Source organism: Podarcis erhardii, assembly GCF_964252035.2.
Source record: "Podarcis erhardii genome assembly, chromosome: 15".
Classification (NCBI taxonomy): Eukaryota; Metazoa; Chordata; class Lepidosauria; order Squamata; family Lacertidae; genus Podarcis; species Podarcis erhardii.
Genome location: NC_138505.1, coordinates 2,912,839 through 2,930,961, shown reverse-complemented (window position 1 = coordinate 2,930,961; position 18,123 = coordinate 2,912,839). Strand labels below are relative to the sequence as shown.

At 50.4% G+C, this 18,123-nt stretch overlaps 1 protein-coding gene across 1 annotated transcript in view; it reads right to left on the bottom strand.

Annotated features, from left to right (window-relative positions):
* Window positions 1–2,008: 2,008 nt before the first annotated feature.
* The window catches only part of CELF3 (CUGBP Elav-like family member 3), an 83,157-nt gene continuing 67,042 nt past the window's right edge, over window positions 2,009–18,123 (bottom strand). The window contains 7 exon segments of the mRNA XM_081841121.1: window positions 2,009–2,704; window positions 11,048–11,191; window positions 11,499–11,642; window positions 12,548–12,658; window positions 13,632–13,697; window positions 15,392–15,541; window positions 17,034–17,184. Of these exon segments, the coding sequence (XP_081697247.1) occupies window positions 11,064–11,191; window positions 11,499–11,642; window positions 12,548–12,658; window positions 13,632–13,697; window positions 15,392–15,541; window positions 17,034–17,184 (750 nt within the window). The 3' untranslated portion in view covers window positions 2,009–2,704; window positions 11,048–11,063.

Below are 18,123 nucleotides of genomic sequence, written 5' to 3'. Positions count from 1 at the left end.
GGATCAGCAAAAGAGACTTGTAAACATATATTTCTTTTTTCTTCTCTTTCCTTCCTCATGGTATATAACCTTGATTTCAGAGCGCTTGTGAGCATGAGAGGTTTCTGAGCACGGAGGGAGAGAGAGAGATTATGGTTTGATATCCCCAGCCCTCCATCCTTAGGGGAGACATAGGTAAAAATAAAGACAAGGAGGGACAAAGACCTTCTGTTTTGCAGTGGGGGCAGGAGGAAGAGTCATGAGTAGGTTTTGGTCTCTGGGCTTGTTGGGTTAACTTTACACACACCAAACTACTCAAGAGGGGAGAGTGAGCGTGGGGTGTGTTTAAGCAGAAAGGGAAGAGAAGTATTTTGGGTCTGGGGTCTGATAGAGCAGAAAGATAAGGAATGGATAATTCAGTCAGTACCGAGAATGGGGAATTTCTGGTAAGCAAGGAGCTTAACTTAGGAAGAGACACCCTGTGTTTGGAGATCCAGCTTTGGTGAGAATCCTTTGACTTGCCCTCTTGGCGAGCATTGAGTCCGTTCCGTGCCCTCGGATCACCACCCAAACAAACAAGGTCTGGACAGCAGCTCTGTGTTACGGCCCTGCACGACAACCGGGTGTATAAAACTGCAGTTGGCCCTCCTCACATGTTTGGATATGGAGATACGAAGGCTAAGGTCTGGTTTCTCTAGAGATTTTTTATTTGCCTTTCTTTCGCCCTCTCCGAGAAACCAAAGAATGGATTCGCATGGCGGGAGGGGGATGAGCGGAAAGATTAGCTGTGAAACAGCTGGCAGAAAATGTGGTCAATCCAAAAGATCTCTTGGCCGAAATGGACGCAGGTGGCTTCAGGAATGCTGGGAAGTTTTGGCAGCAACCTCGCGGCTGATTTGGAGAGGTGGGGCTGATTTGGAGAGGTGGGCAAACCAGAGATCTTGCAGCCAGCCTCTTTATGGGGCATAGGCTGCATCCAGTCTGTCTCTGCTCATCTTGTGAGGGATATGCTGAATGACAACGGGAAGGAGTATCGCATTTTCATTGCCCTCCAGTTCTGGCTGGCCGGATACTCAAAGTCCAGGTGTTTCCATTTTCCCCACTGGGTGGTTTTTGGTGTCCTGCTTTGAAACGCTCTCCTACATCAGCCAGACTGTGTTGCCCAAAGGGAAGCTGGCAGGAAACGGTGGCCAAAAGAGTTCGGGTTTAATTTCAGGTTTGCATGTGGCTCTTCCTCCAGAAAGGCCCTCTCCTAACACAACCAGAAAAGCCTTCAAGTTTTTGTTTCTCTGTCTTAATCACTTCATCTGGGGTCCCCGGAGCCTCACATGCCATCTTAGGCTCAAAACAAAAAGTTTGCTCGTCCAGTTGTTGGGTTATTTTGACCCCCTCCTTCCTCTTTGAGGTTTCCTCCATCCTCGAAGCATTTCTGGATCCCTGAATGGCAATACCAAGATACTTGGGGGGTGGAGGAGAGGCACATTTCCCTTTGATATGAAAAAATATAAGTTTCTGCTCTGATCCATCCACCCCAAACGCCGATACGACGGGTGGTGATAAAGTTTCCAGGAGAAGAGAACAGGGAGAGCGGTTTTGGGGTTGTTGTTTCTGGGGGTGGGGGAATATAATGACATGCTCTTTCAAAGCCCGGTGGGGAGAGAGGGTCTGGACAGGCTGTTTCTTTAGGGTGAGGACGGCTGCATTTCCACCAGTGCTCCTGTGGCTTTAAACAGCAGCGTATCTGCAAAATACCGGCACTGACCCATTTAATCTGCATTGTATGATTAAAGGTTTCCACTCCTAAATGGTGGGCAGGTTGCTGATATTTGCAGCGGCAAGTATCCAACAGAACCCCCCACCTCTCCCAAAAAAGCTACTTGCAGGGGAGGCTGCCTTGTTGCACCCCTGTATGAGGCCCTGGTCTGAGATTTCCTGAGGAGGCACTCTCAGGGCAGCGACTTGTGCAGAGCTCCTTTGGGCTTGGGTTGTTTTACACTGGCCTGCGTGGTTCCAAAAAATCAAGCTCTCACCTCCTGAGAGGTTGCCTGGATTGGTGTAAGAAATTGGGTGGAGAGTGGATTATCGGAGGCCCACAAGCTGCCCGCAAACCCCTATATTGGCCCATTCCTTAGCCCCCCCAAGTCCCTAGGTTGCTGCACCCTAACAGTGCAAGAGCAAAAGGGCTGAGGATCCCAAAGGTGAGGCTGGGTTCCTCTCCGGTTTGGTCCTGAGTCCATCTGTCTTGGTGTTTCTTCTGTCCAAGCTTGCCTTGTCCTAAATTTCCTTCCGCCTTGAATCTTGCTTTTTAAATTATTATTCTAAGCAGGGCTTTCTTGAGCTGCATGTCTTGGTGACTTCGGTTCCCACAATGCAGTTCTTCTTGGCTGGGTTGGGGGGAGGGAGGGGGCAAGGATTGGAGTGGATGGAGTGGGGAGTGGGGAAAGCCCTGTGGCTGGCAGAAGGGGAGATATATATATAGAGAGAGAGATATATAGTGAGCCCGTCTCATCACTCATCCCATCCTCAAAGAGGGGCTTGGTTGGCGCAGCTGAAGGGGGATCTTCCGGGTCTCCGGCCAGTGAGGAAATCGGTGCCCCTCGATCTCAGAGAGCCAGTGGCTTTCCTATTATCTACGAGGAGGAAGAAGAGCAGAGGAAGAGAGGAAGGGGGCAGGAGGGAAGGGGGAGACATCAAGGGGGCTTTGTTCCTCCAGTAAGCTCCAGACCTGGAAAAAGAGAGAGAGAAGGGGAAACAAACAACAGAAAAAGAACAGAGATATATATATTAAACGTCTTTCTTTCCAGCTAAAGCCAGTGGGTCACAGAGAATCTGAGGTGCCCAGAAGCCTAGGACATGCAGACAGAGGAGGGTGGTTTGCGTGGAGTCCTGGGATCGAAATCTTCCCCTCGATTTCTGCCCAACCTGGGTGAGGCGGCCATGTTTGAATAGGCTGCGTCTTCTGCAGCTCCTTCCCACTTGGGGGGCCACAGAAGAGGCTCCCCTGGCCTCCAGAGTCCTCGTCCCCCCTTGACTGTGCCAGAGGATGTATGTCAATAAATCTCGTTTTGAGGGTGTGTCGTGATTCCTTCCCTGGCTGAACAACGCAGCCACGATTAAAACATCTAGTAAATTTTGAGCGGTCAAGTAAGGATGGATGGATCCGACCAATTATGCTCCATCACTTTCTCATTTCCCCCAGTCTTAAATTCAGTTATCCACGTGTTCCTCAGCAATTTGCAAATTCTTTATTTCTTTTAGAGAAAGCCTTGCAAAAATTCGTGTTGGGAGTGAATTTTTCATTGTGCACACATTGTTGTGCGAGGTTTGGAATAACAACGGGCACATCTTTGCAAGCGATTTCCACGAATCGGATGCATTTGTTTGTGTGTGATTCACACTAAAGTTTGCATCTTGGTGCACACTACTATCTAGTAATATATGCTTTTTTTGGACACGGCTGGAGAATTTTGCACTGTAAAGTTTGGAGAAGCACGAATTTTTGTAGGATTGCTGCGTTTCGGTTCGCGTCTCATTTCGGACGGTGCGAATTGGGTGGATTTGCATTCAAAAATGCCAACAAAACCCCCAGGGTGAAGGCAGCTGGTCTGCGCTCCGCAAATGTATATTAATAATAGTAATAAGAACCTTTTAGGAATAGCCACAGAAAAAACGCCTGTGGTTAGATTTGCAGGACGAGGCAATGGCGCTCATGGTGAGTCAGATCGTCTCTCTTACTCCTTTCTGTCTCTCTGCCTCCACCCCACAAAGCAGGGCAAATTTCCCTCTGTTCCCCGCCAACACCGTCCCAAGATTCCAGCAGACAGAGCCCCCTCTAGCACAAAGCACCCGCTTAGGACCATCCAATTAGCTCTGTTCTGCCATTTTGCCGTGTCTCCAAAGGCCACGGAGAATGGCAAGATGGCAGCCGACGAGGAACCTGATCCCATTAGGGGACTTTCCGGAGTTTTGGCTTTTTATGGAGAGTGGTGGGCCGAACCCTGCTCTCAGGTTGTCATATTCCACCCCTCCTGCATCTCTGGAGGAGACAGTTGGCTCCTATAAATTGTGGTCAGGGAAGATTCCCCCCTTTTCTTAACCTCTGCCCCGAACTCTGTTTTGGTCTTAAAGATAACCCTCGTGTTATTCTACCTTTCCCCCTGCCTTGGGCTTTAAAATAATAATAATAATAATAATATTTATACCCCGCCCATCTGGCTGAGTTTCCCCAGCCACTCTGGGGTGCTTCCAATCAAGTGTTAAAAACAATACAGCATTAAATATTATGGGGTTTTGACTCTCTTTGGCTTCCCCCCATCTTAAAACCCTGGGTTGTAGCCACGATAATCCACTCAAGAAAGTTCTTTAAAGAATGTTGCAGTCATGGGAGCGGTGGAAGCAGAAAACGACCCTCCTTTTTTGGGTGGGTGGGTCTGTCGTGTCTGGTGGTTTGAAATGACTGGGATGATGGGCCTCGCTCCCCACCCCCGTTGAGACGCCGCCCTGTGGAGCCCATCACTGGGGGGGTCCGGCCTCCACACAGCCTTGGCCACGAGCCCCACTCCACGATGCTTTATTTTTTAGCAACTAGAAATACAGACACACACACACACACACACACCAACGACGACGACAAAAAGAAAGAAAGCAAACACACGGGAAGAACCCACGACGACAATAAAGAACGACGACGAGAAAAGAAAAGGTAGAGGGCTTTTTTTGGAAGCTGGGGATTCTCATGGACAAGAACAGCCCGGCTGGCCAAGCACAACAACACATCGGGATGTGAGATTCCGCAGGCGGCAACGGTTGCCGTGGAACAGCCAATCAGGAATCTCCGGGATGGATGTATGGCAGTGGTACCCAATAGGTTTGCAGAAGGGAGTGATGAATAATAGGGGGCCAGGGGGGAGAGAAAGAAGTTCATGCAGCAGGTCAAAGAGATGGAGACGGGGTAGGGCGGTGGGTCAGGCAGGCAGGCAGTCTAAAGGGGGTCAGGATGGGGAAGAGGAACATGAGTGTTGAGGGGGTGGGTGAATTGTGAGCACAGCCCACAGGGTGTTTTTTTGGGGGGGGAGGGTTGGGGGAGAGAATCACCTTTGCCACACAAGAGTGTTGACTTGTGTCTGTTCCCTTTGCCCCAAACTAATGTATGCAATTTGGGGAGGGGCACGAACTTGTGGAATATGATGCAACCCCCCTTTTTCTGCTGTTCTCAGACCTGTGCTCCAAATCACTAGGGTTGCAAGCCCTCCTGCAAAACCCTTGTTTGTGATGGGAACAGCTCCTGACCTGTTTCACTGGGTACCGTATTTTTCGCTCTATAAGATGCATTTTTCCCCTCCTGGAAAGTAAGGGGAAATGTGTGTGCATCTTATGGAGCGAATGCAGGCTGCGCGGCTATCCCAGAAGCCAGAACAGCAAGAGGGATCGCTGCGCAGCGCTCCCTCTCGCTGTTCTAGCTTCTGGCTTAGCCCCTCAGTCCCTTCCCACACCTCCCGGAAAAGCCCCCAAGAGCCTGCAAGCGCCGCACACACGCTCCTCGCGGCTTGTAAAAGGGAGCGCTGAGCAGAACCTGGGATGCCTACAGGCTCTGCTCAGCGCTCCCTTTAAAGAATATTTTTTTCTTGCATTCCCCCTCTAAAAATAGGTGAGTCTTATGGTCTTATGGAGCGGAAAATACGGTACTTATTCTGCAGTCCTCAAATCGGCACTATGTACCTAAACCCAGTGGGCAAGGGTACCCAGTCTTGGCCTGCCTTGGGTGTGTGTGCCCAAGTTGGCCTCCAAAGTGGTTTTATTCAGACCACACCTGCCTGTCAACCAGCTGGTGTCACTGTGGGCAATACGCTGGCAAATCAGACCCCTGCAGCTGGCAGGATTGAACCCTGTTTGTCAGTTGGTGAGCAGAATGTTCCTGTTCAGATTGCAGGCGGCCAAAATACAGGGTGCGGTTTCTTTGCTTCCACGTAGCTCTGTGCTATGCTTTGCAGTCCCAACAAAACGCTTCAAAATGCAGCGTCTTGTAATGTCACTGCGATTAACCAAACAATTTAACCCCTGTGTTGCAAACAATAGTCAGTAACATTGAAGGCAACAGGATGACCAAATACAATGAGACGATATCAATATACACTCTTTGTATAATATGAAATATATGAAATCACATAAACAGAAAACTTATGAATCTCTGAAAGTCACAAAATATGCATTCTTAATGGATTTCAATGATACGATATCAATATACACTCTTTATATACCGTATTTTTCTCTCTATAAGACACACTTTCCCCCCTTCAAAAATTAAGGGGAAATGTGTGTGCATCTTATGGAGCGAATGCAGGCTCCATGGCTTCAGCAAAAGCAACGCGAAGCCTCCGAAGCGCAGCGGGAGCGCTTCCGCCGCACTCCGGAGGCTTCGCGTTGCTTTTGCTGAAGCCTGGAGAGCGAGAGGGGTCGGTGTGCACTGATTCCTCTTGCTCTCCTGGCTTCGCTTCGCTGGAGAGGCACTGCAAAGTTTTCCCTCTCTGCGCAGCGCCCCTTCAGCGAAGCGGGAGGAGAAATGGAAGGGGCTCCATTTCTCCTGCCGCTTCGCTGAAGGGGCGCTGAGCAGAGAGGGAGAGAATTTTTTTTTCTTGTTCTCCCCCTCTAAAACAAGGTGTGTCCTATGGTCAGGTGAGTCCTATAGAGCGAAAAATTCGGTGATATGAAATCACATAAACAGAAAACTTATGAATCTCTGAAAGTCACAAAATATGCACTCTTAATGGATTTCATATATTTCATATTATATAAAGAGTGTATATTGATATCGTATCATTGTATTTGGTCAGCCTGTTGCCTTGGATGTCACTGCAATTGACAGCTGTGTGGCCCCACCTTCCTATCCAATTTACACACCCCTGGGTGGGAAGGTTGGGATCTGGTCCGGTGGACCAGTTTACAGGTACAAAATGTGTGTCGAGTGCGCCTGAGACCCCATGTAGCAAAGGTGGAAGGTGGGGTTTTTTTTGGGGGGGGGAGAGAGAGACAGGATCAGGGAGTGGGTGGGAGAGGAAAGGAAAACTTTTTAATTTTTATTTTTTTTACATTCGCCCGCAGAACAAAAAGCACAAACCAATTGCACAGAGCCACCAGCCAAATGCGTCTGAGAGATTAAGAAACAACCGTACAGACAGGCAAAAAAAAACCAAAACAAAACAAAACAAAACACACACAGCACAGGCAAGAAAATCATAGAAAAGAACAGGCCACAGCGATATGGTGACGACAGCGGTAGAAAAGGTGACCGAAACCAAATACAGGTAAATTGGAGGGTGAGGCAGTGTTCTCAGGTGGGGCAGCTTGGAGTATTAAGGGATGGAAGGGGCAGAGGTGGTGCCCAGTTCAAAATCGAATTGAGACTCTCTTTTTGGAGTTTGGGGGCAGAGACGGGGGGACGTGTGGGTGCAGGGGGCCGTGTGTGTGTGTGTGTGTGTGTGTGTGTGGTGGAGGGGGTCTTGCTGTGCATGGGGAGGCATAGGGAGGGGGGGAAAGGAGGGAGGGGGAGATAAGTTCACCAAACGAAAACTACGTTCCAGAAACTCACGGCACATCCAGTAAACGCTAAACCACGCAGACGTCATGCAAAAAGAGTGCAGCTCGGATCACATGACGTTTTTGTTTGTTTGTTCTTTCCAAATAATAAAGAATAATAATAACAATCACTTTTCTTTTGTTCATTCCAGAGGATGCAACTTACAAGGGGGGGCGGAGCTACGTCTCTCGCGACAGGCGAAGGGGTTGGCTTAGCAACAGAGTCGTCTCAAGATATGATTGCAACACCCTGTCGGAGGGAGGGGGGAGGGAGGGGGTGGGTGTGGTTTCGAGCAGCAAAGAAAAAAAACGGGAATTTGGTTTTCTTTTTGTTTGTTTTTGTGTGTGTGTGTGCGCGCGTGGAAAAACGAACGGTTCTTTAAATTTGTTTTTTTGCAACTTCACCGATAAGAAAAGGGTTTTCTAAAAAATAAAATAAAAAGGACATTTAGTCAAAGGAAAACGACACTGCTTACTGACACATGGAAAGAAGACACGAGACAGGGAGGTTTCGACTCTTGTCACTTGTAAACTCCCAGCATGCATTGGGAAGAAAATGTACGAAATGCGTTGTCACAACTTTCATTTTTAAAGAAAAATTGTCCCTTGATTCTTTTAGGACAGGTGTGGGGGAACCAGTCCCAGTCCCTGCAAGGGAGATTAGACTCCCCCCCCCCCCTTGGCTTAAAAAAACCCCAAAGCACAACCCACAACTGACAATGGTCCTTAAGTGAGACTGGTGGCGAGGCACAATCTAATATGACTAATTATACAAATCCACTATTCAAAAAATAATGTTCTTTTCCACTGCACCTTTCTCAATTTCATCAAGCTGCCTGGCAAACAGATCTACAAATGTTTTTAATCTTTGTTTGTTCCCTTAAAAAAAACTAAACGAAAAAATGATCCCCACCTGTCCAAACTCGTTTCTGACAGTACAGTGGTGCCCCGCAAGACGAATGCCTCGCAAGACGGAAAACTTGCTAGACGAAAGAGTTTTCCGTTTTAGAGGCGCTTCGCAAAACGAATTTCCTATGGGCTTGCTTCGCAAGACGAAAATGTCTTGCGAGTTCCTGCGGATTTCCCCCCCTTTCCCGCCCTTTTTCTAAGCCGCTAAGCCGCTTATCCGCTAAGCCGCTAATAGCGCTAATCCGCTAAGCCGTCAATGGGCTTGCTTCGCAAGACGAAAAAACCGCTAGACGAAGAGAATCGCGGAACAGATTCATTTCGTCTTGCGAGACACCACTGTATTCTGAAACCCAACCACTGGAGATGATCCTTACTTGCCCTGGGCAACTAGGCCAAGATGGCTGTCTGCAATCCAGCTTACCAAAGCCTCTGTTGAACTTTTTGCCAATTCCTTGGGTTAAAAAGAATGAATTTGTAACACTCCAGAATGGAAAGTGGGCCATAACTGATTGAGGGTGGGTGTTGGAGGAGACAACATCCCAGAACTGACTTCTGAAATTTAAACATACCAGGGGGAGAAAACACGCGTGCTCACAAGATTTCCTTGATTTGAAAACAACCACCCAGAAGGGTCACCTGGGGCGATGCCCTGCAAAACAGGGAAACCCCCACCTGTCACACCTGACAAAGAAGCTTCACACCTGGAGAGATTTATCTGTAGGTGGGGAAATGTGAACGAGAGCAAAGGCATGGTGTGACAGGTTCTAATAATATTATTTTTTTATTTGTACCCCGCCCATCTGGCTGGGTTTCCCCAGCCACTCTGGGCGGCTTCCAACAAAGATTAAAAATACATTAAAATGTCACACATTAAAAGCTTCCCTAAGCAGGGCTGCCTTCAGATGTCTTCTAACCATCAGATAGTTGTTTATTTCCTTGACATCTGATGGGAGGGTGTTCCACAGGGCAGGCGCCACCACCGGGAAGGCCCTATACCTGGTTCCCTGTAGCTTTGCTTCTCGCAATGAGGGAACGGCCAGAAGACCCTCGGAGCTGGACCTCAGTGTCCGGGCTGAACGATGGGGGTGGATGTCATGCCACACCTAGACACTAGTGAGTCCTGTCCTCTCTCCCCGAACCCTCCTCACATGCAGGTCTCTATTGAGCCTCCACCCTAAAATATACATCCGCAACGGCTGGGATTGGACTGTCCAATTGCTCTTGATGCCTTTAGAGGAGGCTGTGCGTGGTCTCTCTTAGGGGCGCTGACTTGAGCCCCAGGTTATGGGTGCCCAATGGTGACATAACATGACATCATGGCGTCACGGCACTTCCGAGGGCTGCCAGGGTCTCCAACGTTGTCTGGTAGGAACCAGAAGTCGCGTCACAGTCCTGCACTGCGGGTGCTAAACACCCACGATTCTTTTTTGTGTGTGGGTGCCCTGTCACCCTGGGATCCCTAGACCTGGTGCCCAGACCAGGGACTCGTGCAGAATCACAACAGCAGCAGCAGGCCCAGCAGCCTCAGAGAAGGCACCCTGTGGCCAGCGCTGACCTCTTTCCCGAAAATTGCAAACCTTTGCAAAGGTGCAGAGCTCAGCCACAGCGAGGCAAAGAGAAGTATCACCAGAGGCATTCTGGGTAAATAAAGATGGCTCTGGCGACAGCCTCTTCAGCACTGTTAGCTGTTTCTGCTGCTGCCCCCCCCAGTGCCCCCACACTTGTCCAGGCTACCCCTTACTCTCAAATGCAAGAGCACAAATGCTTAATTTGAGATCTTGCCAACTCTGCTCTGCTAAGGCTGGCTGAACGTCACCCTGCTCTCTTCGTATTTAGAACTGGTTGAACATAGATTTAAAGATTGCCTTCTCTGCCCCCTCCACCTTGAAACATCTTCCACCCCCCCAAAAAAAATATGACCAGGACTGTGTCGCCCCCTAGTGGCTGGGTGGACACTGTGCAGAATAATGTCAGCCAGAACATACAGCACAGCGAAGGAGCAATCTGTGGCCCCCAAACTCAGATGTTGCTGGACTACAACTCCCAACAGCCCCAGCGGCCAGCGTGGCCCCCCCAATGGGCAGGGATGGTGATGGAAGTTGTAGCCCGGCTGTCTCTGGAGGTCGCAGGTTCCTCTCCCCAAGTCTTGGTGCTCTCCTGCAGACTAGGGCAAAACCCCCACTCCCCCAGCCAAAACATGACAGCGGATTGCAACATGGGCTTGCAGCAACTGGTGCAATTGTGTAAAGAGAGATATTTTGCATTTTGAGCTCTCTGGGCCTGTTGGGTCCTGCATCAACATGTCTCTCACAGAACGGGCAGAGGCTACTCCACCAGGAAGGCGTTGGGGTCAATGGGCCAGGAGTTAAGGAAAACAAGCTTTCTCGGAAGAGATTTCACGCTGCAATTTCCCTCTCGGATCCTTGCAACCGGCCAATCAATGCATTTCGAGGGACTTCCGGGGTGCGGGGGTCAGGTGTTGAGGCGCGGTGGTGCCCTCCCTCCAACCCTCCAATGATGCCCGATATGCCCATCTGCTCCAGCGGTGTCTCCTAATCTCCCTCGCTTTGGAAGGGGGGGCACCCACCTGATGGGCAGCCGGTTCAGTAGGGCCGGTTGGCGTCTTTAGGCCTCTTGAGCTGGACTTTGAGACGCTTCATCCCAATCTGGAAACCGTTCATGGCCTGGATGGCAGCCTGAGCGCTGGCAGGATTGTCAAAACTTACGAATCCTGCAAAAGGCAGAGGGGAAACGGACAAGGAGAAGGGAGGATGGGGTAGGCGAGGGCCTGCTGTGACCTCACAGCATGCAGACGGAGACCGTCCCCCCCTCCGTAGAACCCACCCCTTGCTTGGTTTGGTTTCTAAAGCAAAGGTTTAAGTTGATAGTCCCTATGAGGGAGGTGAAGAAGGCACGCTGGGGGGATGTTTCTCTCTCTGCGTGCCGAGTGCGAGGTTTTTAGCCTCTGCGGATTGCGGTCCCCCATGATTTAGGGGACCCTATTCTCTCCCCCCAGAACCCTGCTGGGCTATCCCTACCGAAACATTTGCTCTGATTGGTGGCCCGGTCCACAAAGACTTTGGCGGAGATGACGTTTCCGAAGGGAAGGAACATCTGCAAGATCTCGGAGTCTGTGAACTCCTGCGGCAGGTGGTAGATGAAGATGTTACAGCCCTCGGGACCTGGGAGAGGACGGCCATGTTTCGGGATAAAGTAAGGCGGGAGGGAGGGAGGAGAGAGAGAGAATTGTTTGTTGAGAACATGCTGGAACACAGAGGGAGCTGGCTGTGCAATCCACACACCCCGTAACATTTAGATGGAAGGAGGTACAGGGTTATAAAGAGCAGGACTAGCCGCCTGAGAAACAGTTTCTATCCAAATGCGATTTTGGTTTTAAATGCAGTGTAAGGAGTCTCTGGGACACGGGTGGCACTGTGGGTTAAACCACAGAGCCTAGGACTTGCTGATCAGAAGGTTGGCGGTTCGAATCCGCACGACGGGGTGAAATCCTGTTGCTCGGTCCCTGCTCCTGCCAACCTAGCAGTTTGAAAGCACGTCAAAATGCAAATAGATAAATAGGTACCACTCTGGTGGGAAGGTAAACGGCGTTTCCATGCGCTGCTCTGGTTCGCCAGAAGCGGCTCAGTCATGCTGGCCACATGACCCAGAAGCTGTACGCCGGCTCCCTCGGCCAGTAAAGCGAGATGAGCGCCGCAACCCCAGAGTCGGCCATGACTGGACCTAATGGTCAGGGGTCCCTTTACCTTTACCTAAGGACTCTCTATGGGAGTATATTGTATTTAATTGTCGGGTACCAGAGTTTTTAGGGGGCTAACCAGGCTGGGATAGCTGGGATAGCAGGCTTATTGATTTTTGAATGTCTGATGTAGATTTTTTCAATTTCGTTGTTCTGTATGGGACAATGACAATGAAGATTATCGTATCGAAAGCGAGACATTGCCGGTGCCTCAGGACCTCCGCTGAGGAAGCGGCGGACCGGATTCCAGAATGTTCCAATGGAAATAATGACTACAAGTCAACGGCAGCTGTGGGGTGGGTGGGGAAAGGGGCTTGGTGACCCACCTACCTTCCCGCTGTTGCTGCTGCTGCTGTTGTGGAGGCGGCTGCTGGGCGATGATGGTGGCTGGCTGTTGCGGGAAGGCCGGGCTGACCAGTCCGTAGGCAGCAGGGTAGGCGGCTGTGGGGGCAAGCGGGGCAGAGTGAAGCCTAAGCTCCTCACATTGGCCGAGCAACGGGCAGAGAGAGAGCGACAGGCCTGCAGTGTTGCCCAACCCGCGGAAGAACACGTTGCGGGCACTGCCCAGGCAGAAAGGCTTAAGGCGCAGAGCGGGCACTGTGCCCTTCTAGGAATGGACAAAACCACCAGCGTTCCTAATCTTGTGTATTTCTGAACCATTTTTTTGCTTGCCAGCATTTTATCCTAAGGTACACATTTTTACATACAGGTATCCTTAACACACATTTTTAAAAAACCAGCAGTTTACCCCATTCTTGGGAGAATTTCTGCATGTGGTTTTCACCAATACATGCATATACTGTATTTTTCTGTGTATAAGACGAGGTTTTCCCCCTAAAAAATAATGTGAAAAATTAGGGGGGAGCGTCTTATACATAGATATCTTTCCCTCCATTTTCTTAAATCTGAGTCCCCCAAAATAGGGGGCATCTTATACATGGGGGCGTCTTACAGATGGAAAAATATGGTATATTTTTTTTGAAAAACATGCACTTTCCTCTAATGTGCTGGGGGGGGGGGGTTGTGTTTGGAGAACTGCATGGTAAAATTTGAAGCGGTGCAAACTTTGAAGGACAGCTGTGTTTCAGTTCCCATCATTATTCCAAGAAGTAGGCATGAGGGAGCTTTGCGAACCAAACCAAATTCCTCTCTCCTCTCTGGACCCTTCCCAGATCTCGCTGGACCACAAACCCCGCAGTTCCTGAGCGCCACTAGCCTGTGGAGCGCCAGAGACATTCCCCATCCCCGACGTAATAGATGTGGCATTCTGGGAAAGCCAATGAGCCAACATCCCTGGCGCCATCTTGGCCATAGAGCAGGGACCAGGTCTCTGGTGTTGCCTGGGCAACGAGGCCTTGGCAAAAGGAGATATATGGTCCCAGAATCCTATAGATGCCCATTCCCCACCCCATACCTGTATAGTGTTGCATCCCAGCGTACGCCTGCTGCAATGGGTCCACGGGGGCTGCTGGGCTCTGTGCTGTGTCAGGGGACGAAGAGGAAAGAGTGCGCATTTATGAGACGATAATGGCCTGCTTCACACACACAAAGCAAAACAAAATCTCCAAGTCGGCATGCCAGTCCTGGTTTTGTTTCCTAAGAACCAACCACATCGTGCAGCCATGGTTTGTTGCTGAATAATTGGGTGCCCTCTTCCCACCTTGGATCAAATCTATGCTTCCAGGTGCCATAGGAAAGCTGCAGAGATAGTGCAGGATAGTGCGCACCCCGGAAATGATCTCTTTCAGCTTCTGCCTTCTGGAAGAAGGTAAAGGGTTTGATGTATTACAGTATGTCTGGTGTATTACAGTATTTTAATATTTTGTTCTAAGCCGCCCAGAGTGGCCAGGGAAGCCTAGCCAGATGGGTGGGGTATAAATAATAAATTATTATTATTACTATTATTATAAAGACCAGGACTAGCCGCCTGAGAAACAGTGTTTATCCAAATGCGATTTTGGTTTTAAACGCAGTGTAAGGTAGTCTCTGTGGGAGTATATTGTATTTAATTCTGGGGTATCAGAGTTTTAAGGGGGCTAACCAGGCTGGGATAGCTGGGATAGCAGGCTTGTTAGTTTTTGAATGTCTGATGTAGTTTTTTTCAATTTCATTGTTCTGTATGGGACACTGACAATAAAAATTATTGTATCGTATCGTGTTGTACGGTTTTTTAAAGCTGCGGTTTAGCATTGCGTCGGAATCCAACCATCCTTTTCTTTGGCTGCCTGGTCCCAGGCTCTATATCTGGGGCAGGGAGCCACGCTCTGCAGAAATGAGCAGTGCCATCTGGGACACAACTCGAGGCTTCTTAGGCAAACCATGGTTAAAGCAAACGGCAGCTGAGTGTTATGTGTACCGTATTTTTCGCCCTATAGGACGCACTTTTTCCCCTCCAAAAATGAAGGGGAAATGTGTGTGTGTCCTATGGGGTGAATGCAGGCTTCCGCTGAAGCCTGGAGAGCGAGGGGGGTCGGTGTGCACCGACCCCTCTCACTCTCCAGGCTTCAGGCAGCTATCCGCTAGCCGTGGGAGACCCAGCTCTCCCAGGGCTAGCGGAGAGGTTGCCTGCACCCAGAAGCTTGGGGCGCGCTGAGCTCAGCACGCCCCAAGCTTTGGGATTAGCGCAGCGCACCTGGGGGAAAATAATCCCCCCCCAAAAAAAACTGGGTGCGTCCTATGGGCCGGTGTGTCCTATGGGGTGAAAAATACGGTAAACACAGCCAATGCTATTTCAGATTCCTCAAGCTCCGGCAGCCATCAGATCTGGAGCCCAGGTAACCCTCCAGTGGGACATGAAGCAATTTCCCTCCACGCTTGTCTGCCCACAGTGCAGAATCCTGCTCCTGTACATGGAGGCTCCATCACTAGATACTCTGACAGCTAATAAGCGTACCAGAGGAGCCCTGGTGATTCAGGTGAAAGGTCTACAACTTAGAGCAGCAGTTCTCAACCTGTGGGTTGGCAAGCCCTAGGCTCTGTAGTTTAACCCACAGCACCACCCGCGTCCCTAATATAGGATTACAGGGGTGCATTTGTGTGTGCATTTGTGTGTGCGTGTGCGTGTAGATCTAGGTGGTCTCAAGGACTTGGGTGTCCAGGAAAGAAAGACCGAAAAACGGGGGACGGGGTTTGTGTGATCAGAGGGAGATGGAGACCCCGGGAAGCCTCAGATACCTGGGTATGGGTGGACGCCGTTTGTGTAGATGGCCTCGGAGGCCGGCTGCCCCGTGCTCTGCGTGGGAACGGGGCTGTAGCCGTTGACGCTGAGGGTGGCCGGGATGGCAGACACTGGCGTGGCGGCAATGGCAGGTGGCGTGCTGGTCCCTGTTGGAAGAAGGCAGCGGAAGGTTGGCGGGGCACCAGAAACCTCACCAGGCCTCCGTGGCGGAGCCGCTCGTCTCCATAAACTCCATAGCTCTGCCCTTCTTGAAATCACACATGCGCCAAAGTTTACTCCTCTAAGCATCTCAGGCTGTCAGATCCGCGTGCAAAGACTCAGTGGGAATAAACGGTGCCAGGCTTTGCATAATACATTGTGCGTATTTTCGGCTGCTTTGCATAAACTATTCTGGCTAGAATTTCACTGCTCACCAAGTTTCAAGGGTGTCATAAGGACCGGAAGCTGGATTTGGAAAAAGAACAAACCGGGACCCCCTCCTATTTTGGACTCTGGTTGAATTGTGCCCAGGTTTCTTCTCATAGCCCGATCTTAAGATGAGCTCTGACTACCCCCATTTGAACTTTCCTTCTTAATAACAAGAAGGTTGTGAGTGGATATGTGAGTGGAGGTTTGAGCAGGAAGTCAGGGGAACTGAATTCCCTTTTAAAAATCAAATACCATGTTTTTCGCTCTATAAGACGCACTTTTCCCTCCTAAAAAGTAAGGGGAAATGTGTGTGCGTCTTATGGAGCAAATGCAGGCTGCGCAGCTATCCCAGAAGCCAGAACAGCGAGAGGGATCGCTGCGCTGTCCTAGCTTAGCCGCACGAAGCCTCTTCACACCACGGGGAGCCTTCATCCCGCTGCGCTGAGGAGGCTTCGCGGGGCTATCAATGGCTTTTGCAGGAGGCGGGGGAAGGGACAAAGGGGCTGCCCTCTGTCCCTTCCCCCACCTCCCGGAAAAGCCCGCAAGAGCTGCGCTCCCTTTAAAGAGCCGTGCGGAGCATGTTTGCAGCTTTTGGGGGCTTTCCCCCGAGGAGGGCCGAGGGCAGCCCGTCGGGGAAAAGCCTGCAAGCGCCACACACACGATCCGTGTGGCTCATGTAAGGGAGCGCTAAGCAGAGCCTGCATGCATCCCAGAATATATTTTTTCTTGCATTCCCCCTCTAAAAACTAGGTGCGGCTTATGGTCAGGTGTGTCTTATGGAGCGAAAAATACGGTAATTAATATATTTTTTTTGTCTGGGGGGCTGGAATGGCTACGCCTGAGCCAAAAATCCACCTATATCTGTAATCAGTAAAGTTGTGGCCATTTCCAATGCAGATCATTGTCTGCTTGAGTTTATTAATCACGTCTTAAATTTAGCCACTGCCCGGGGGAGTGGCACTGTGACTTGGACCACAACAAACAAACAAACAAACAAACAAACAAACAAACAGACAAACAAGGAAACAAACAAACTTCTTGGTGAATCCCCCCCCCCACTTTTTCTCCCAGGAAAAAACAGCACATATTGGGAGTGGGAAACATTTCGGATGCCTTCCAGAAAACCCTGGTTGGTCATGGTGCCAATCGTGCGTTTGTGTGCCCTGTGAGGGAGGCAGAGCCCACGCCCCCCCCCATTTCCTGGCTGGGCCTCCTTGCCCCCCCCCTTACCTGAGGAGGTTGTGATGGGGGTGATGGGGGTGGCAATGAGGCCGTTGGGGTTGATGGTGGCCATTTGCTGCAGTTGCACGGCGGCCATCGTCGCCATGGGGTTGAGGTAGGCGGAGTGCGTGGCAACAAGAGCTGCCTGTTGCTGCATTAGCTGAGGGCAGAAAAGCGGGGAAAGGGGGCAGGAGAGAGAGGGGTCAATAATAATAATAATAACAACAATTTGTTATTTATACCCCGCCCATCTGGCTGGGCTTCCCCAGCCACTCTGGGCGGCTTCCAAAAAAATATTAAAATACCGTAATGCATCAAACATTAGAAGCTTCCCTAAACAGGGCTGCCTTCAGATGTCTTCTAAAAGTCTGGTAGTTGTTTTTCTCTTTGACGTCTGGTAGGAGGGTGTTCCACAGGGCGGGTGCCACCACCGAGAAGGCCCGCTGCCTGGTTCCCTGTAACTTGGCTTCTCGCAGGGAGGGAACTGCCAGAAGGCCCTCAGATCTGGACCTCAGTGTCCGGGCTGAACGATGGGGGTGGAGACGCTCCTTCAGTAAATATAAAGCACCATGGATTTCCACAGAGTCTGTCCCTACAGCCCCATCAGCATCCTGTTATGTGACTGTCCTGCATCTCCTTCCAAGCAGGGGCCAGAGTATTGTCTCGCCAGAGTGGCGCATGCTCTGGTTATCTCTCGCTTGGACTACTGCAATGTGCTCTATGTGGGGCCGCCTTTGAAGGCGACCTGGAAACTACAACTAATCCAGAATGAGGCAGCTAGACTGGTGACTGGGACCACATAACACCGGTCTTGAAAGACCTACACTGGCTCCCAGGACATTTCCGAGCACAATTCAAAGTGTTGGTGCTGACCTTGAAAGCCCTAAATGGCCTCGGCCCAGTAGATCTGAAGGAGCGTCTCCACCCCCATTGTTCTGCCCAGGCACTGAAGTCCAGTGCCGAGGGCCTTCTGGAGGTTCCTGCGAGAAGTGAGGTTACAGGGAACCAGACAGAGGGCCTTCTTGGTGGTGGCGCCCGCCCTGTAGAACGTCCTCCCGTCAGATGCCAAGGCTTCACCCCCCAAAAAAGGCCAACAACT